Source organism: Taudactylus pleione, unplaced genomic scaffold (assembly GCF_031769625.1).
Source record: "Taudactylus pleione unplaced genomic scaffold, aTauple2 ptg000520l, whole genome shotgun sequence".
NCBI classification, from domain to species: Eukaryota; Metazoa; Chordata; class Amphibia; order Anura; family Myobatrachidae; genus Taudactylus; species Taudactylus pleione.
In genome coordinates this window covers 11,427,774-11,449,077 of record NW_028284922.1, presented here as the reverse complement: position 1 = coordinate 11,449,077, position 21,304 = coordinate 11,427,774, and the positions used below count along the sequence as shown (strand labels likewise).

The 21,304-nt window shown below is 44.7% G+C and overlaps 1 protein-coding gene across 5 annotated transcripts in view; it reads left to right on the top strand.

Annotated features, from left to right (window-relative positions):
- The window catches only part of PDS5A (PDS5 cohesin associated factor A), a 133,161-nt gene that overhangs the window by 27,975 nt on the left and 83,882 nt on the right, over positions 1 to 21,304 (top strand). For 3 of the 5 annotated variants that reach the window (XM_088450664.1, XM_088450662.1, XM_088450665.1), the window contains exons 3-8: positions 3,516 to 3,719; positions 5,004 to 5,090; positions 5,985 to 6,082; positions 6,492 to 6,618; positions 8,244 to 8,354; positions 14,220 to 14,360. In XM_088450664.1, coding sequence (XP_088306790.1) covers positions 3,516 to 3,719; positions 5,004 to 5,090; positions 5,985 to 6,082; positions 6,492 to 6,618; positions 8,244 to 8,354; positions 14,220 to 14,360 — 768 coding nt within the window. The remainder of the gene's footprint in view (positions 1 to 3,515; positions 3,720 to 5,003; positions 5,091 to 5,984; positions 6,083 to 6,491; positions 6,619 to 8,243; positions 8,355 to 14,219; positions 14,361 to 21,304) is intronic. The other 2 variants (XM_088450663.1, XM_088450666.1) reach the window with 1 other exon arrangement.

The following is a 21,304-nucleotide window of genomic DNA, read 5'->3' as shown; positions in this document are numbered from 1 at the left end:
TGTTGAGACGGCCATGCTGAGGTCCCGGGGGTTTTCCAGCTCTGTGGTGCGTACCATGTTACGAGCTCGGAAACCGTCTTCCGCGAGGATATACCATCGCGTGTGGCATACGTTCTTCCAGTGGTGTCGACCGAGAGGTTATGCACCGCGGGAGTTTCGTCTGTCTCGGATTCTCGCCTTCCTGCAAGCGGGACTAGATCATGGGCTTCGCCTTTCTTCATTGAAGGTACAGGTTTCGGCCCTATCTGTCTGGTTTCACCGTAGGATTGCTACAATCCCGGATGTGCGCACCTTTATGCAGGGTGTTCTCCGCATTCAGCCGCCCTTTGTTCCACCTGTGGCGCCTTGGGATTTGGCTGTGGTCCTGAGGGCTCTCCAAGGACCGCCGTTTGAACCACTGGGCTCAGTGGATCTTAAATGGCTAACAGCTAAGACTGTTTTCCTTCTGGCCATAGCTTCGGCCAGACGTGTTTCTGAGTTAGGGGCTCTTTCTTGTAGACCCCCTTTCTTGGTTTTTCATGGGAACAGGGCAGTGCTCCGCACTCGGCCCGAGTTTCTTCCCAAAGTTGTTTCCCAGTTTCATGTTAACGAGGAAATAGTTGTTCCGGCCTTTAACTCACCGGGTCTTTCCGTGGGTGAGTCCTCTTTGGATGTTGTGCGGGCCTTAAGGACTTATGTTGACCACACTTCTTCGTTTAGGAAGTCTGACGCTTTGTTTGTCCTCTATGGCTTCCGTAAAAAGGGTTGGCCTGCTTCAAAGCAAACTTTGGCAGCCTGGATCCGTATGGCTATTTCTGAAGCTTATCTTCATGAAGGCCTACCGGTTCCTCCTTCTGTGAAGGCTCATTCCACTAGGTCTGTGGGTCCTTCGTGGGCAGCTCGACGTGGTGCCTCGGCAGTTCAGATCTGCAAGGCTGCTACGTGGTCCTCTGTCCATACCTTCGTGAGGTATTACAGGTTTGACACCTTCGCCTCTCAGGATGCTTCCTTCGGGCGGCGGATTCTCCTTTCTGCACAGGAGCGTCCCCACCCTTAAAGGATACTGCTTTGGGACATCCCCAAGGTATCCTGTGGATACCCTAGGGACCCTGAAGTAGAAAATATGAGATATGGTAAGAACTTACCCTTGTTATCTCTATTTCTACGAAGTCCATAGGGTTCCACAGGACTCCCGCCCTGTCGCACCTGTGCTGCAGATGGGCTTTGCTCTGGTCACCGGTTTTCCGTCTCCCTCTGGTGAGAATGTGATTCTTGTATGTGTCCAGATCTTTTTTCTCTCTCTTCCTTCTCCTCCTCCGGCCTATGGCTTGATAACTAACTGAGGTGCCTTGGCTCGGGGGCGGGGTATAGGAGGGGGACCCTAGTGCATCCTGGGAGGCTGAAAGCTTAACTCTATGGTGCCCAGCGACTGACGTCACACCTATACCCCAAGGTATCCTGTGGAACCCTATGGACTTCGTAGAAATAGAGATAACAAGGGTAAGTTCTTACCATATCTCATATTTTCTCTATACATACTCGATGACAGCACTGATTGAGAATAGAGGAATGAACATAATAAACTTTCCATGGTAATATGGAGGAATACGGTACACCAAGTAGATAGCCCCATAGATATTTTGGAATGGTCTAGAGGAATTTGGAGAATTTTCTAATGAAGAGAAATGACCCCCCCCCCTTCCTCCCGTAGGTCCAGAGAGTTGGACCAATCTGCTGGAGAGAGAGTACGTATCATGGAACTTGCATAGTGCTGTACCTGATATAGCACCAAAGAGTGGGATTGAGGCAGATTATACTTATCCACCAATTCCGCCACCCGACTTGATCGGCAGTTCTCGATGTCGACCAATGCCCGGACATAAGGAATCCCCCTATCTGGCCATAATGAGAAAGGCATAGAAGTCTCACCGTTTTGAAACTCAGGATTTAATAATAATAATGGGAGTAAAAGAGAATGGTGGCAATTTTAAATTTCTTTGTTTTCTAGTATAGTGCCAAACCCGCCATGTAACCATCAGTAGGGGATTACTAATAATATCCTCAGATAACTCCTGTTTATGGGAATGAAGGAACACCAATATGTGTTGATCAGGTAGAAAAGACTGGTCCATCTGTGAATCAGTATATAGATCAGTCTTGTGCATCCAGTTCCGTATTTATCTCAAAACTCCAGCATGACTATACAATTTTAATTGGGTAAAATAACCCCCCCAATAGCCCGGGTTTTCTGAAGTCTCAGCAAGCCTATACGAGGACGTTTATTCTTCCAGATAAAATCCCGAAATGTTTTATGCAAAAATGTTTAATCCGCCTGTGAAAGCAAAATCAGCAACATTTGTAAAGGATAAAGTAAGTTAGGGAAAGATATAATTTTTATTAATTGAATCCTACCCAAGTAATATAACATAAGATGACGCCATCTGGACAGTTCACCCACCGGTATACAATCGGGGAAACCGGCTACCTTAATACCGGCAGCCGGCTTCCCGACTGTCATATCCCGACGAGGGTGAAATGCCGGGCGTCTAGATGTAGACGTCTGACATTTCGCCGACGCCGGGAGACAGTCGCTCGGCATCCCGATCAAAGGGATGCCGGGCGCCAAGAGTGAACACCCGCGGGGATGGGGGAGAGTTAGGTTTAGGGCACCCGGGGGTGGGACTTAGAGTTAGACACACCCCCCAGCGGGAGGGTAAGGGTTAGGCGAGGGAGGGTTAGGGTTAGGCACCCCGGGGGGGGGACACTTTATTTTAGGCATCCCCCCGGGAGATTCAGGTTTAGGCAGCGGGGAAGGGGGGGTTAGGGTTAGGCACTGGGGGGGAGGTTATGGTTAGACGCCCCTAAGGAGGGTTAGGGGGTTAGATTAGATTAGTATATACTTAACTTAGCGACAATCGGGATTTCCAGCGCTGTCGGGCTTCCGCTGCTGGGCTCTGCTCATCTGTCGGCCAGGCTCTGCCGGGAATCAAACCGCTGGCCATGCATGGCCATTTCATACCTATTCCCACCACCTCTCAATATGAGATCACTTATTCGAGATCATATAAGTCCCCAATGTAACGTGGTAATTCAATTCCCAAATATCTAAGGGAAGTGCGAGCCCACACCACCGGATATAAATCACCCCAGTGTGGTTTCACTACAGAACCCAAATACAATGCTTCTGATTTATCCGAGTTGATACTAAAGCCAGAAACTTTATCAAAATCTGACAATTTATCAAAAATTTTAGGCAGGGTTTGTTCTGGATCTGAGGTATAAAGTATCTTCCCTTACTTTTACTTTAATTTACAACAGCACCTAACACTTGGTTGCTGACACCATGCTGCTTATTTAAGTGTTATGCAGCAATGTTTACAAATCATGTATTTGTCCTGCATTGTTTGTACTGTTAATAACTATTTCTTGTGTGCTCATTTGTTTATGTACTTTATAAGGTGCTGCAGAACCCTTGTGGCGCCATATAAATAAAGGATGATGATGATATATTTTGTTTGTTTGTTTTGTTCTGTTAGATGGTGGTTAAAACGTTTATGGATATGGACCAGGATTCTGAAGATGAAAAACAGCAATATCTCCCTTTAGCCCTGCACCTTTCATGTGAATTCTTCCTCAGGAATCCTAACAAAGATGTCCGGCTCCTTGTAGCCTGCTGCTTGGCTGATATCTTCAGAATATATGCACCAGAGGCACCATACACATCACATGACAAATTGAAGGTACAGTTCTTGGGAGATCCGGCCCTCCTCTATGGGTGTGAGGGCTAAGAGGAGACCAGATAGATGAACACGATCTTAAGAGAAATTAAAAATGAAATAATACAATTTAGATTAAAGTATTTACAAATTATTAAACTTTATAGAGATGCATTTTTTTTTAATTTTTTTTTTAAAGGAACTTCCTGCTATGTTTTCTGTGATATTTTACCTAATATATGTGTCTTCTGACTTTTTGGAAGGCATGCACTGCCTGACCAGCATGGTGCCTTACTTAGTAGCAGTATTGCCCTGTGGTGACAGAGGAGCCTAACCGAATGGGCACTCCTGAAATGCCGTGTGCATGGCACAGGGTTCTGGAGTGCCAAACTTAAATGGGAACTGATCATGTATCTGTTCCTCATTGAACATACAGGCTCTCCGTATTGGTGGTGGCACAGAACTAGTCGCAGAAAAACAGATGTTCGTTCCCCTCTTAGAAAATGCAGGGGAGTATTGTTGTGTGAGGGGATGGAGTTAAAGAAAGAATGTCAGGTTATGGAGAGTGGGTTAATAAAAATGCAGAATATTGTGCTAGTTATGCAGAATAGATGGGCTAATGATTGAGGTGGGTCTTAATGATAGGGGTTTGGTGTTATCGATGACTCGGAACGGACAGGTTAAGCTAACTGAAAATTGGGGAAGCCTGGCGGGTTTTTAAATTATTGGTGAAGGGAAGATGATTGAGGTAGAGTAATAGTGAGAGTGACAGGATAGTGTTTGTGATCAAGGTGATATGTTGATGGGGGAATTATTGTGTGAGAGACAAAAGAGAATGGACTTTAGGTGGGAACAAAGGCAATAGATGGAGAAGAGTATTGAGATGGATTTAGATTTGGGTTATGATGTGGGTATTAATATCTGAAAGAATGTGTATTAGCTACGTATTAGTGAATACTATACAATAAGGTGTTAAATTAGCTCTTTCATTTCTAGGCCGTCTCCTACAAGGAATTGTAATGAGACTAACTATAAGGAACAGCTTCCTTAGTGCGATTCCTGCTGTGTGTGGAGTAGTAGTGGCCATTGGGGGGGTGATTAAGTTCCACTGCGTGCGTTACGGCAGGTCAGCACTCCCGGCTATTTGTGGTGATTTTTTTTGTTACTACCTGATTTTTTTGGGGAAAAAAATCCAGCAAACATAATTCTAAATGAATTGTTGAGTGCAATACAGAACTTTGACTATGTTTTCTTGTAATTGACCGTCCGTGTCTCTTTTGCTTAGTCTGTCCTTTCTCTCTTATGCAGGATATATTCCTATTTATAACAAGGCAACTGAAAGGCCTGGAAGACACAAAGAGCCCACAATTCAACAGATATTTTTACCTGTTAGAGGTACAGTTTATTTTTATTATGTACATTTGTTATTTTCGAATAGCTGGTATATATTTGTATAGTACTAGGTGAATACTGTTCATGTCGCTTGCTATGTCGTCCTTGTGGAAGGATAAGATTCTAACTATAGGTTGGCATGGTCCAAGAAATCTTGTACAGTATATTTTTCTGACCACAGCTGTAGCCTACATGGTGGTGGGCATAGTTTAAAATATCTGGTGCCTTGAATTGGCAAGTGTCAGCACTTATTATAAGTCGACTTTGTCTATAGTTTTAGTATTCTGAAATTGGTGCCGACATTTTTATGTCCAGTACTTCTACTAGAAATACCAACCAGATTAGTGACAGATGCACAATGTAAATGCCGCATGCATAGTCTATAGTAGAAATGTTTGCATATCCTATTAAAACAATGTTTTCAAGCATTAAACAGCTAAAATCATACACAAAAAAAACTGATGTACACATTTTAGGATCAATTAAAGGAAAATAAAATACTGTAATATGGATGTTTTAATATATAGTTGTCATTTACCTATTTAGTGCGCACAAGATAACTGCATCACCTGGTACTTTCATGGGTAGGATGTTCATGGTTTTCTGGAAATCTGAAGTACTGTATTATGTTTATGATTCCTGTAAAGTGCCTTGAGTGCTTCTGGAGAAAAGCGCTATATACATTTTTTGTAGGACAGTATTATGTGACACTCGCTATGAAGTAGGGGCAGGACTTGTTACAAATATGCGGTTTGGGGTTTGCGCTTGAGAAGTTGGACAAGTGTGAATGGAGAATTTACTTAGTGTGTGAGGTTTACTGTTCCAGTTATACTTGACTAATCAGATGTCACTACTACATTGTGTTTCTAAATGCACTTTCCTCTTGTCTTATTTCAGAATTTAGCATGGGTCAAATCTTACAACATTTGTTTTGAATTGGAAGACTGCAATGAAATATTTATTCAACTCTTTAAAACTCTCTTTTCAGTTATTAAGTAAGTTTTATCCTTAAGGTTTGGTTTCTTTTTTTTTTTTTCTTTCAACCTTTAAATTAACATTAAGGTGTGCCCCAAAATGATGATGATTTATTTGTACACAGTGCTCAGGTGGTCAGTCTGACACTAGAAAATAAAATCGCCGTCTAGTGGTTGTCAAACTGTCTACATACACAAAACCTTCAAAATTAGTTGGAAAGTTTGTGTGCATAAAAAAAAAAATATTACTATAAAAAAATATAATTTAGACATTTCAGCCACTTCTATAGATCATTGGTCTATTTTGATAACTAAGTAATTGTTAGCCTAGTGGTGTACCATCAGTGTAGTTTATAAATTGTTAATTTTTTTTTTATAATCTCTATAGAGATTGTGCCTAACTCTGGAACATGCTCTCTTATTTATTTAGTAACAGTCACAACCAGAAGGTTCAAATGCATATGTTGGACTTAATGAGCTCCATTACCATGGAAGGAGATGGCGTTACACAGGAATTGTTGGATTCTATCCTCATTAATCTCATTCCTGCTCATAAGGTCAGTTCCTAAGTATTTTAAAATGAAGCCTCATAATTTATACATTTAAACCACATTGTTCAGAGTTGGCATCAGAGTGACTCGTATGAGGGCGATTCAGGTGTTTGAGAGCATTAACTCAGTTTTAAAGTGGCCAGGAGCTATTTCAGTTGTTTGTGCCGCCAACCATGTGATTGCCGCAAACTCGCTCCCTAGTTCACTGGATTAGCAGTGTTAAGTGGCTTCTCCCGTGCTAAGTGCTGGGTGCGCTGCTGGTTAGATGCACCTGGCACTAGTGACCAGCCCAAAACTCCTCCCCATCTAAGGAGAGTGCAAGCAGAAATCTCCAGTAAATCCAGCCTTGGGGCTGGTCCCTCAAAACAATTAAATTGGTTCCACTTTAGAGCGGAGCTAAGTCTCTCAAACAAATGAATCGCGCCCTATGCGTACAATACTAGTGTGTTCAATACATTTTAATGTTGTGGGTCAAATGGAAAAGGAAATATACGGAACTGTGACAGAGCTGATGATAAATTGTCAAATCTTAATTTACACTTTTTAGGTAAATTAAAAATATAATTGCGTTAAATGTAACTGAAAATGTTTATGCTATAACCTATTGCTTTGTCTTGAACCATAATCCATGCTTTAAAGGGAATAATTTCATAGGTTTTATTTTCTTGGTGTATCTGCACCATATTTGTATTTGTTGGTAGTGTATCCAAAGCCGATAGTGTGAGCTATGGAATTTGGTTGCATTTAATGTTTTTAGCATTACTAGAGTTTAAAAAAAAATAAAAAATTGGGTAAAGTTTGGGTTCTTGTTATAGCAGCAATGTAATGGTGTCATATCCATATTTTTAATAGATTTTTTTTGTATTCACAACCTTGCTAAGATCATAGTATGTGAATGATGAACAGTTCTTGCTCCATTGTGAGGAAGCCCACAGAAACTTAGCTGCTAATGTTGCTGCCATTTCCCAATAGTGTATGGGTGTTTGCTAGGTGAATAGGAATGCACACATGCTGGGATGTAAGCAGTTGAATGGGGTAGACTGTGTATACTGTTAGGTTACTGTGTGAAAGTGTGTGGGGGAGCAGCATCACAGTCAGTAGAGGCAGAAGTATTTATACATGGAGAAACAAACAGGGTATCTAAACCGCTTCCTTTAGAGCAGGGCTGGGGAACCTTTTTTTCTGCTAAGAGCCATTTTGATTTATAAAATATTATTTGCGTGGCTGGTGCAGGCCACGACCCCTCTGTGTGATGTCACACAGGGGCGGGGCCACAATCGCCGGTGATAACAGCCATGCCCGGAGCATTCTGAAGATGCTCCGGGGAGCTGCAAGGTCAGTGGTGTAACCGTCTGAAGCTTCCTAAAGATACTCCAGGTAGCATTGCTGCATAGATTCTGGCTGTAGGGTGCCATTATAGGTACCCGGCTAGCAGAATGAAGCTCGGAGGGCCTGACCAAATGATTCCCGGGCCTGAGGTTCCCCATCCCTGCTTTAGAGGATAAATAGAGACTGGCACTAAGACTGGGGGGAACTTGTGATCATGTTAACTGCTTGTTTATTGTAATTAGTCTAGCTTTTGTCCTTGTGTGTTATTTTTTCTCACATATACTAAGATCTTTACCTTACAGAGTGTTACACACTCTTTTTTATATTTTCAGAACTTAAACAAGCAAGCATTTGATCTTGCCAAAGTACTCTTAAAGAGGACACTCCCAACAATTGAGCCATGCATCGCAAATGTAAGTATTTGTAAATTATTGGCTGCAATGTGTGTAACTGTTTACATTTTTATTATGGTTGTTTTATATTAATTTATCATGATGTGGTGTTACTGTCACTATAAGATCTGAATTGTATTAGTTCCGTGCTAACAGCGTTGGACACCAGGTGTCCTGTTGGCCAGATGTCTCTTTCGTGGCTCTCTGGTAATTTTCCATCTTGGTAAAATAGCGCTTGCTTGCGTCATTCACACAGGTTCTGCAATGGAATGGTACGATCTGCTGACTCATTTACCAGTATTACCTGCCACGTATTTCCCCGCTGCTTAGGTTATAGGAATATGTAGCTCTTTTTTACTATGATTTGATAATGGGCTGAAATACCAGAAGTGGGTGCATAGGTGTATTAAAATGCCCTTAACTGACTGCGGCTCATGAGGCCCTTAATAAGAAAAAAGAAAAACAAAACTATTTTTCTTTAATAAAAGCTTACAATTCTTGCATACGGCAGCTTTGGGGGACCTGTTAAACTTTGATTTGCAGTTTTACAGTCTGTTTTCAGTTTCGATAAACAAACAAAATTGCCTTGTCATTGTGATATCTCAGCCATGTAGCTATGTGTAATATTCATGTGTAGTTATATGTAATGTAAACATTACTGTATTCTGGCAGGCTGACACTATATCTGAATAGTATTTTGGACCATTAATTTGACAGATCGCTAACTATTGCAGGGTTTCTTTCTCCTTCATCCACTAGGGGACACTGGAGTCTCAGTACAGTGGGGTATAGATGTGGGATAACTGGGAGCTGGCACTTTAATCAATTGAATAGTAGCTAGCTCCTCCCCCTCTATACCCCCGTACAGATCAGTCTTAATTTTGTGCCAAGGGAGCTGGTCACATACAAAGAGCTCTGCTAAAAATCAAGGATCCTCGATCAGCAAGAGGATCAGACAGGCAGCTAATTTCCCCAGCATGTCTGCTTCATTGGAGCTGCCGGGGAGACCTCACCGCCGCTGCTTGCGGCGTACGCTAGGGTCTTCAGCTACAGAGACCACTGTCTCTGGGGGGTACCCAGACGCGCTGCGTGCAGTGCTTGTTGCGGTCTCCCATTAGCTCAGCCCGGCTGGGTTAATGGCATAATCTCCCTCTATGCCCTTAATCTCTTCTTTCTAAACAGTGTGTGTGTGTGGACAGTGAATTGGTAACATGACTTCAAAGGGGTCTAAGGCTGCACAATTCTTACAGGAGAAAGCTTTTTGTGCAGAGAAGTTTACACAGGGACTATCATCCAGTTCCCTGTTGTGTGTGAAGTGTTTCAGAAACAGACTGCAGCATCCCCACAACACCCTATTTGGGCTGATCAAATTACATCAGTCATGTCTCAAATGTCCACAGAGCTGGAAGCTTCTCGCAGGGAGAGAGAGGTTGAAAGATCTCGGAGGTCTGTCTTCTCTGAACCAGAGTGGGCGTGGTTTTTAGCCAAGTCTGTAGAATGGCTCACAAGGGTTATGTCAGCCCAGGTTCCTCCTGTGGATTCGTCCTCTAGTGTCCCTGCTAGGAGAATAATACAGAATCCCCTTATGTGGGATGATCCGGAAGAGGACAACATGCCTGATACAGAAGAAGGGGAGGTACAGGACCCTATAGAGGAACAGGCGCCAGAGGAAGCAGAGCCTGTATCTCAGGGTGTAGAGGCACTAATTGCAGCTATACGCCAGGTGTTACAGGTTGAGGACATGGACCCTGTAGAAGTTAGGCCGTCTATCTTTAAACACCTTTCCAGTGTCTGAGGAATTGGACAAGATCCTTACCTCAACGTGGAAACACCCAGATAAAGTTTCAGATCTCACGTAAACATTTATCCTACTATCCCTTTCCTGCAGAGAGCAGGAAATTATACGAAACAGCTCCTTCAGTGGACCCTTCAGTGTCAAGTCTGTCTAAAAAGACGGCGCTCCTTGTTCCAGGAGCAGTTTCTTTAAAGGAGTCTTCTGACAGGAAGCTAGAAACTACCTTTAAAGTCTATGTACACTGTAGCGAGGGTGTCCCTTCAACCCGCATTAGTCAGCTGTTGGGTCAACATGGCGGTGGAAGCATGGGCTACGCAGCTTGCTGAGGGCCTTAAGACTGGTATTCCAGCGGAGGATCTGGTTCCTCTAGTGGAATAGATTGCAGTCTGCTTCTTTTCTTGGAGAGGCTTCAAAAGATATATGTAGTCTTTCCTCTAGATCCTCGGCTTTGGCGGTCTCAGCCCGCAGAGCCCTGTGGCTGATCTAAGAGAGACGTGAAAGCGCTTCCATTCACAGGTTAAGCTCTATTTGGAATGGAACTGGATAAGTGGATATCTCAAGCCACAGGTGGTAAGTCCACTTATCTCCCATCTGCTGCTGCTCCTCCTAGGAAACCCTTTGCTGGACCATCCGTTCGGTACTTTCGTATCCCAGGGAGATTCAGGGGTCGTGGCAGAGGAGCTCCCGCTATCTCCAGTGGTTCCAGAGGAAGGGGTAGAGCCACTGCATCCTCCTCCCAGCAGGATAAGTCTTCAGTTGAGCCTCCGGCATGACGCGCTCCCTTCTCTCCTGGGGGACCCCAGGTTGGGAGCTCGCATTCGCAATTTCAAAGAAGCTTGGCTCAAGTCTTGCCAGGATGCGTGGGTCCGGGACATCATTATTCAGGGTTTGAAGTTGGATTTTCAGATCCAACCACCTCGTTTTTTCACAACCGGTTTACCGGCATCAGCGGACAAACTGGTTGTAATACAGGAAGCAATAGAAAAGCTAATGTCTTCTCAGGTAATAGTGCATGTTCCTATCCATCAGCAGGGTCAAGGCTTTTATTTGAGCTTGTCTGTAGTTCCCAAGCCAGACGGCTCAGTGAGACCCATTCTGAACTTGAAACATCTCAATCCTTATTTGCGGACCTTCAAGTTCAAAAATGAGTCCCTGCAGTCTGTCATTGCAGGTCTCGAGAGGGACGAGTTTATCTTCTTCTTGAACATAAAGGATGCCTATCTCCACATTCCCATTTGGCCTCCTCATCAGGCATTCCTTCGGTTCGCAGTGCGGGCCTCTCATTTTCACTTTCAGACCTTACCTTTCAGTCTTTCATCAGCGCCAAGAGTGTTCACGAAGGTCATGGCAGTAATGATGGCCCTTCTTCGGATTCAAGTGGTTACTATCGTCCCGTACTAGGATGACCTGCTTCTCAAGGCTCCGTCAGTCTCTCAATTACTGCAGGACATCCAGGTAACAGAGTTTTCTGTTACAACACAGATGGATCCGGAATTAGCGAAAATCCCATCTACAGCCTACTCAGCATCTGCCTCTCCTAGGGATGATTTTGGACACTGTGGAGCAGAAGGTATTTCTTCCGCAGGTAAAGGTCTCCTCCTTCCAACACATGGTGCGATTGATACTGCGTCATTGCAGGGTGTCAGCACACCTGTGTATTCGCCTTCTGGGGAATATGGTTGCGACCTTCGAGTCCATCCAATACAGGAGGTTCCATGCCTGTCCATTCCAACTGGACCTCCTCTCTCAGTGGTCAGGGTCCCACCTTTTTCTTCACCAGTGAGTTCAACTGTCTCCCAGGACTCGAACATCTCTCCTTTGGTGGCTGAATTCCTCTCACCTATTGGCAGGCAAGCGGTCTGCAATGTGGAAATTTATTCTCCTCACCGCAGATGCCAGTCTGAGAGGATGGGGGGCAGTGACTCGGGGAAGACACTTTCAGGGCCGCTGGACTCGACTGGAGGCGGTACTGCCCATAATCATTGTGGAGCTAAGGGCCATGTTCTATGTTCTTCAGGCTCTTCCTCTGTTGAAGGGACATGCAATCAGAGTGCAGTCCGACAACGCCACGGCTGTGGCGTACATCAACAGACAAGATGGCACCAAGAGTCGGTCCGCCATGAAGGAGGTAAGCCACATTCTTCTCTGGGCAAAGGAATTTGCTGTAGCAGTATCAGCAATTTTCATCCATGGGGTAGAAAATTGGGAGGCCGACTACCTCAGTCGACAAGACATTCATCCGGGAGAATGGACGCTCAATCCACAGGTCTTTCAACAACTGATTCAGCGTTATGGTCTCCCTCAGGTAGATCTCATGGCGTCGAGGTTAAACCATCAACTGCCACTTTACAGGCGGTGGCAGTGGATGCTCTCTCAACTCCTTGGCGGTTTCAGTTTGTTTACCTGTTTCCACCGCTCGCACTTCTTCCTCATCTGCTTCAATGAATCAAACGAGAAAGGGTAAAGGTTCTGTTGGTGGCAACAGATGGGCGTGGTATTCCAACCTACGTCTTCTACAGATAGACGACCAGTGGCCTCTTCCTCTGCAAGAAGTTCTACTGCAACAGGGTCCGTTTATCTATCAGGGCTTAAAGCGACTTTGTTGACGTGGCTGTTGAAAGGGCTATCTTAAGAAGAAAGGCTATCCCTTCCAGGGTGATTTCTACTATTTTAAGGACTAGAAAGGAAGTTACCTCAAAGCACTATCATTGTATATGGAAGGCCTATGTCTCTTGGTGTGAACGCAAGGGTGCGCCACCGTCAGAATTCAACTTAGCCAGGCTGCTTCTTTTTCTACAGGCTGGATTATAAGCAGGTCTTCGTCTGGGATCTTTGAAGGTTCAAATATTGGCTCTGTCGATTTTCTTTCGGAAGAAACTAGCATTATTGCCATATGTCCAAACATTTCTACAAGGGGTTGTCAGGTTACAACCTCCATTTGTACCTCCAACGGCCCCATGGGATTTGGAATTTTTTTTACATATTTAAGGATTTTAAAAGTACAGATTTTTTTTTTTTACCTTACAATATTTATCTCTGCCTAGTACTCTGTTACCTCTAGTTATCGCTTTTACATCCCTGGATAGCAATGATTTTTACCAGCATCTGAAACATACCAATTTGCTCTAATGCCCAGTCCTATAGTATTGTCTAATAGACCCTGACATTGATGATGATATTATAAGGGCACAGTCATGCCCTTATATTAAGGCTGCATCTAAAAACACGGATTTCTCCATAGAGAATTCTGGAGGAGGAGCAGGGGTGTACATGCATAGACAGAGTATGATATTTTTAAAAATAAGGGAGCTGAACGTGTATTTTAAATGAGAAATGTATGCAGTGAGAAGGATGTTGGAAGCCAGTGAGATTGTTTTGGTGATCAAATGGGAAGATTGTGGGCACTGAGTGGGATGTGGGAGCCACATATCTGCTCAAACCTCAGTTGCATAGACTGCATGTGTGTATTCCAATGAGCACACAATTCTGTGAATTAGCAGCTCCACCATTTTGTGAGTGACAGCAATCTCATTCTGTGAGAGTGCTGAATCTGCAGTTAACCACAGGGTGTGATGGCATACCATATCTGTATTGCACAAGGAACACGTCCATTAAGGCGTCGGCCTTAATGATCATAATTTCATTGCTTTTTGAAGTTTGAGTGGCAGAAAATCCATAGGTTTTTGTGAATTATCAGATCATGTCTAAGCAGCCTTAATGGGACATATGAAACCGTAAGGTTTTTTGTCTATGGAATTGCTTTATAGTCCTAGTGTGTCATGGTTGTGCTTTTGTATATGGCTCGGGTGCCCATAGTCTTGAGGGTGGTATGTATATGAGTAACCCCCGCTGACTTCTGCACAATATTTAGATTGCTTACAATTGTATACAATGAGGAGTTTGACAGAGAACGTTATTTATGTCATTCTGTAGGTTCTCGAGCACTGTGTTTTAGCCATGTTGGAACCAGTATTTGGTGGTTTTCTGCCAGCTGAAGCTGTGCTAATGTATAGTAACATTGCACTATTTGTTTCCATTAAGAACCTGGTGAACATTTTGAAGTGTGTTTATTTTCTACCCTTTCTTTTTAGTTTTTCAACCAGGTCTTGGTGCTAGGCAAATCATCAGTGAGCGACCTCTCAGAACATGTGTTTGATCTCATTCAAGAACTGTTTGCTATAGATCCTAACTTGTTGGTTTCTGTAATGCCACAGCTGGAATTTAAACTGAAGGTAAGAATATTATTGTGAGTTTCCTAATACAGGTAGAAGTACCAAAGCATTTACTTCTAACAGGGATCTAATAGTGCAGTAAATTATGCTTATCCTTCTAGTCACTGATCGCTAGAAATGTTTAATGACCACTACATCCCAATTTGGATTTTATTTTTTCATATATGAACCATAAAGGTAATTAGCATTTTTAAGTTTTAAACGGACACCTCACACTGTAGTGCAGTCAAAAGTAAGGTATTCTCTTTACAATTCCATTAAAAAGTAGATCTACCATGTTAAGGGAAGTATCATTATAGTTTATAAAAGCTGTGAACCTGGTAATATGAGCTATTACTATACAATCCTATTTCTGCACAGCATGTCTGCCATATTGAGGCACTCTTTTTAATATTACCACCTCCCTCCTAAGAGCACAGCCTATTGCAGAAGAGTAAGTTAAGTATTCAGCACCTTTTTTTTAATTTTTTTTTAGGTTTAACAGCTTTCCCTTCTGTTTAACGTACATTATACTCCATGTATTAGGACAGTTCTGTTGCGCTACTTATTAGGAAAATACCTGCATAATCTTTTTCTTTCTTATGTAATGTCAGTGGCAGAAAAGAATGTCAGCTGTTGATAGTGCTGGAAGGGAGCTTCCGAAGCCATTCAATTCAGCACGCTGTTAGGTCGACTGATTTCTTCTCGCGCCCTCCTGAGGGTACGAGGAGAAACCGGACTAAAGTGCCAGCCGCGAGGCTGTTTTCCTAGCTTAGCGCGGCGATAGCAGCCTTGCGGCCGGCACTTTAGTCGGAGAATTAACTTGTAACTGTCGAATTAAGCAGTGTGCTGAATTGAATAGTGTCGGGACCAACTTCCCGGCTCTAATTAACTACCGCTGAATTGAATTGGCCCCATAGAGGCTCGTCTATCCTCTTCAGGGTCCATAGAAATTACCTTGGGAGTATGTGGTTGGTGTGATCCAGGCACCAAACAGTTACAAGCTTTAGCTTCCAGGATGCACTGGGTGCTCCTCCATATATACCCCGTCCCTGCCTACAGGCTTTCTGTGTTTTGTTTGGTGCGCAGGAGTGCACCTTATGAACAGGTCACTGCTTCGGCAGTCCCAAGCAAGTTCTTTTTTTTGGGCTTATGAGTAAGCAGCACTAGATTTCTGTATGGACCCCAGTGCTGCTGCTCCCATCTACCCCCGCCGGCGCCGCTACACCAGTGATGGAACTGGTGATTTCGGTGGGCGTCAGCGGAGTGAGCGCTGGGCCCAGAACTGCAGCCGGAGACATCGGGGATGCAGGTAAGGTGGTTCCCTGCTTGCTGCTGACCTGCCGGAGGAGTAGAGACCTGCCGGAGTCTGCTGTAGTGAGGAACCAGGGTAGACTGCTTCCCCCACTAGACCACCGGGGCATGAAATTCTGGCAGCCGAGGATAAAAGGCGGCGGCCATTTATAGCCAGTGTGCCCATTGATCAATACAGCCTAGGGGAGGTAGGCTCTCCCCGGCGGCCCCTCCACCAGCCCAGACGCTGGTCCAGAGACTAGGTTTTCTCCGTCTGGGTTGCTCCTTCCTGCCTCCCTGTTAATGAGACGCCGAGAGACCACTTTCAGGTGCTCTCAGTAGCTGCGAATCTCAGGAGGTTTGGTCAGTCTCCCTGTGTAACTCTCCGTAGGTGGCCAGGTTATACAGAGCTCAATATCCTACTAGGCCTTTGTGCTGTTCGTAGTTGACTAAGGGCTCTATTTACTACAATTCGCATATTGAATGCGGATTGTAGTGTGATATTACCGAGTGAATTCGCATTGCGAATTCAGGTAATATCACAGGGATTTACTATAAATCCCTTGCAGGGACAGAGCTTGCGATAAAGCTCTCTCCCTGCGGATCCCATCCGCACTCTAGTCGCGGTATTTTCGGAAAAAATACAGCGACTAAGAGCCCGCGCATGCGCCGACCGACCACCGCTACTACCCCCCCACCGACGCTAAGCCCCGCCCCCCGCGATCGCGGACCCCCGCGACCCCCCCTCCCTTCATTACACTTACCTGCATCCTCCTGGCCTCCGGTGGTCTTCTCCGGGCTTCCCGATCAGGTGATCTCCCATACTGCACTGGGGCCCGATCACCTGATGACCGGGCCCCAGTGCACTGTGGGAGACCAGCTGACCGGAGAGGAGCCATCACCGGAGGCCCGATCACCGATCCCTGGATTCAGGTAAGTGAAAAAAAAAATGTTTAATTTTTTTTTCCTTTATTTTTAACAGCAATCAGCTTGCGATCTATTTAGACCACATAGCTGATTACTGGTACCGGCTCCCGCCTCTGCTCTCCCCATTAGAGCAGAGTGGGAGCCCGGTAACCGGGGGAGACCCTGGATAACGCCACCTCCAGGTGGCGTTATTATCACAAGGCTTCCCCCGGTATTTTTTTACAATTTATTTTTAGTATTTTGCACACAGATCACATTTCCCATTACAATTATGGGAAATGCGATCTGCTTTACTAAAAATAAGTGATACTGGGGGTTGGAGTAGAATTTTACTAATTCTACTCCAATTGCCCTGTAATAAATACAGGTGAAACTAAAATAATGTGAAAAGGGTGTGAAAACACCCTTTTTCACTTTATTTTAGTAAAAATAATGTTAATAAATAGAGCCCTAAGAGCTTATTGCACATATCTCTATCTATATCTCTTTTCATTGTATGTGACTTGTGTAAGTCCACTGTGTGTTATACTGCCTTTTTTCCCTGAATAACTGTCAGTTATAACTATCATAGCTGTTTCTCCTCATAACCCCCTGCTACAGGTGTGTGGGTTATTTTGGGGGTGAACACTGTCACATTGTATTATATTGCTTTGCATAACATTGTGTTGTATTATGTCTAAAGAGAATGAGAAACAGGAGGCTGAAGCCCCTGTGCTGGTGTCATGTATGGCCTAACAGATGGGCTTGTTCCCTCAGGATTTCATACAAAATGGATTATGTAGTCACTGTTACGAGGAGTCACCACATCAGTCCAGCCTACAAGCTCCTGGGCAGGAATTCCCTTGGGCTTCTTTTTCCCAGATGATGGCCCTGTATACCTCTCCTTTGGTGGCCAAGGTTATACAGAGCTCAATATCCTACTAAGGGCCGTATTCAATTTGAGGCGAAAAGTCTGAAGCGGCGGAAAAGTATCGCGGATGACGTCTTTTCGCCAGGTGAAAAGTTAACCCCGTATTCAATTTTAAAGACTTTTCGCGTACGCGACAGAGTCAATGCAATGTAATCGGCAGAAAAGTTTTGCCTATGAATAGCAGGCGGAGTAAAGTGCAGAATTGTGGTTTTGGGGTGCAAACTTCGGGAAACCCCACTTCACCCTTGGGACAGTCCCCCCAAAGATAAACTGTTAAAAAAAAGACTTTAGTACACCCCAAAAAAGTACTTTCATTTTGGGGCAAAAAAGTGATAAGTTGGGGGACAAACTTAACTAGCGAAATCGACTTCTAGGGCATCTCTAAGTATGGGGCAGGTGTTTTTTTTTTTTTTTTTTTTTTTTTTTTTGCAGGTGCTTGCGGCAGGTGTATTTATTTACGAGATTTAAAACGTCACTTTAGCAACTTAATAATATGCTAACACCCATTTTCAAGTACCCTATATTTGCTGTGAGTAATTATTTTCTCAAAAAACTACTGCTTAATGCTATTCTTCACCACTTGTGTAAATGCGCTAAATGGCACCGATTGTCAAACTTAAGTACTCCAAATATTAGGGTTAATCGGGGGCATCTATAGTGATCCCCAATGTTAGTGCATCTTTTGGGGTGTGTAAGACTGAGTACCCCATTTTTGACAAGACTTTTTGCCTGTTTCAGTTTCACCGGGTGCTATTTTCGCGTCCTTTTCAATTGAATACGGGGAATAGCGGGAGCGCGCCTGATACTTTTTCGCATACAAAACCAGCGATGTAGGCGAAATCCTCACCATGCGAAAAAGTATTGCAGGTGCGAAACTAATTGAGTATGGCCCTATGCTGTTTGTGTATTTAGTAGTTAAGAGCCTATTTGTAAATATATTACTTAAAAGCATTGAGTTTTGCTGTGTGTTATACGGTCTTTCTTTTTCTGAATAAACTGTTATAACTGTGCTTCACATTTACTAGATAGTTGTGAAGGTGGTCACATAACAGTGTTGCCTTTATATGACTAATGGTGCATACACACGTAGCGATTTAAAAGGGCGATTTGAATGACAACGATATCGTTACCGTTCTCTATCAAATTATCCTTTTAAATGGTCCCTACCAACTTACCTGGCAAGTTGCTGGTGTGTTGGATGATCTCTATATAGATCATCCAACACACCAGGGAGGGTGCAGTACGATCTGCCAGCGATATCGTATCGCTGGCAGATCGCTATGTGTATATGCACCATAATGCTGGGCATACACTATATAATTATCTGCCCAATCTGGCTTGTTGCAATGAAAACCTGGTAATGTATGGGAGCAAATGACAGTCGATCAAATGGTTTTAAACACTGGAAAACACAAAAAACAACTGTTCAAATTGAATACATTTGTGTGTTTTAACCAATTTGTCTGAACGACCATTTTTGTCTGTTTTCCAGTGTTTGTGAGCAAATAGTAGATTGTCATTTGCTCCCATACATTACCAGGTTTTCATTCCAACCAGTCAGATTGGACAGATATCTGACATATTGTATAGTTGCAGAGGTTCCCAAACGCGGTCCTCAAGGCACCCCAACAGTTCAGGTTTCAGATGTATCCATGGTTGAGCACAGGTGACTTAATTAGTACCTCAGTCAATTTGATTTAACCACCTGTGCTCAACCATAGATATTTCTAAAACCTGAACTGTTGGGGAGCCTTGAGGACCGCATTTGGGAACCTCTGGTATAGGTTGTGCCCAGCATTAGGGAAGTGCTGCAGTTTACCCCCAGCTGCAGGTGTGTAGGGGTTAAATTGTACTTCACATATACTTGTGAAGACTGGGCTGCCAATCCCCCTCTCTCCTAATTAATTAGGGATGCTCAGCAGCAGTTGAGTGCTGGCTGAGGGGAGATTTGGTCTATCTCAGAGTATACCTTTCTTCTAGGAAGGTCTATAGCACTGGAATCCTACCAACATTTGTTGCTTGGTATTCAGGGGCTTATTCAGACCAGGTCGTTAGCTCTACGAGTTCGCAACCGGATCGATGTTGCTCCAGTGCGCATGTGTACGACGGAGCCGGCTCCGTCGTGCGCATGCGCGAGACCCGGCTAACGACGGGTGATCCGTCGTTAGGGGTCTCGTAGCAGACTGGGCGTTTGCTGGGTGGGCCTGGGGTGTGCCCGGCCAAACTGAGGCATTCCTGTCGGAACGCTTGCCGTTTGGGGGCGGCCCCACTGACATCAGTGATGTCAGTGGGGAGCTTCCTGCTCAAACAGAGCAGGAAGCTCCCTGGGACTTAAGGTTGACTAGACCCTTGACCATCGCGACCATCACCCTTAGCGATCGTTAGAGCTGTGGGTGTTAACCCACAGCCTAACGACCGACATGGATGCGGCCGTTCAGGATGCAAGCGGCCGTCCTGTTTCAGAACGACCACTTGCATCCTACGACCGCCACTGAATGAGGCCCTCAGTGCCTGTTTGTAAGTATATTTGTGTGCATTGCACTTATATCCTACCAATATGACAGCGATTTACTGCCTATTTGCAAATATGTTATATGCAGGTAGATCCTACCAAACTAATGAGTTTAGGTAATTGATTTTATTTAATGCCCTTTTGCAAAGATTTTGTGACTTATGCTACTGTTGAAAAAGTTTTCTTTTTGTTTCTTCCTAACCCCCAAACTGCGGTGTAATGGTGCATACTCACGTAGCGATCAGCCAGCGATGCGATATCGCTGGCTGATCGCCCTGCAATGTGCCTGGTGTTTTGGATGATCTGTATAGATCATCCAACACGCCAACTGCCCACCAACTCTAGGGGTCCCTATAGTAACTTGCTCGATAGCAAGCAAGTTGACCGGAATGCACGGCCGATGGACGATATCGCTATTGTCCATACGTGCCTGCGCATCACTGGTCGAAGGCAAGTTGGTATGGACCATTTAAAAGGACTATTCGATAGATAATGATATCGTTCAAATCGTCCTTTTAAATCGCTACGGGTGTACGCACCATTAGGGGTTAGAGCAGTGTTGGCTAACCTTGACACTCCAGCTGTTATGGAACTACATAACCCAGCATGCACTGCTACAGTTTTGCTATTAGGGCATGCTAAAACTGTGGCAGGGCATGCTGGGATATATAGTTCCACAACAGCTGGAGTGTCAAGGTTAGCCAACACTGGGTTAGAGAGTGCTTCATATTTATTTTTCTACTTCAGGGTCCATAGGGTATCCACAGGATACCTTGGGGTATAGGTGTGACGTCAGTCATCGGGCACCATAGAGTTAAGCTTTCAGCCTCCCAGGATGCACTAGGGACCCCCTCCTATTCCCCGCCCCCGAGCCAAGGCACCTCAGTTTAGTTTGGTGCCCGGCCGGAGTCGGGTGCACCTGTTGGAGTGGGGGCTAGAAGAGCCCCTGAAGCTTTTTCTTCATGCAGCTGTGGCTGTCCATGCTGTTCATCCAGATGTGCAGTCAGTCCTGACGTCCATGCTGTCTTCCCTACACCCCCGCCGGTACCAGAACGCCGGTACCGATCCGGGGATGCTGGTGAGCATCTGGGGTCACAGCTAGCGGTGACCCCAGATGTTCCGGACCATGGCCGGATTCAAGGGGGACAGCAGGTAAGCAGCAGGGTCCCGCGGTGGGTCCCCGCTGTCACATGGCCCAGAGTCCCCAGGCAGGGGGCTCCCTGGGGACTGGCTGCAGCGTGGAGCCAGGTATTGAACCTGCGCTTCCACTACCCCCTGGGACAGCGAACCGCAGCAGAGCGGTAGCGCTGCGGCATCCCGGGG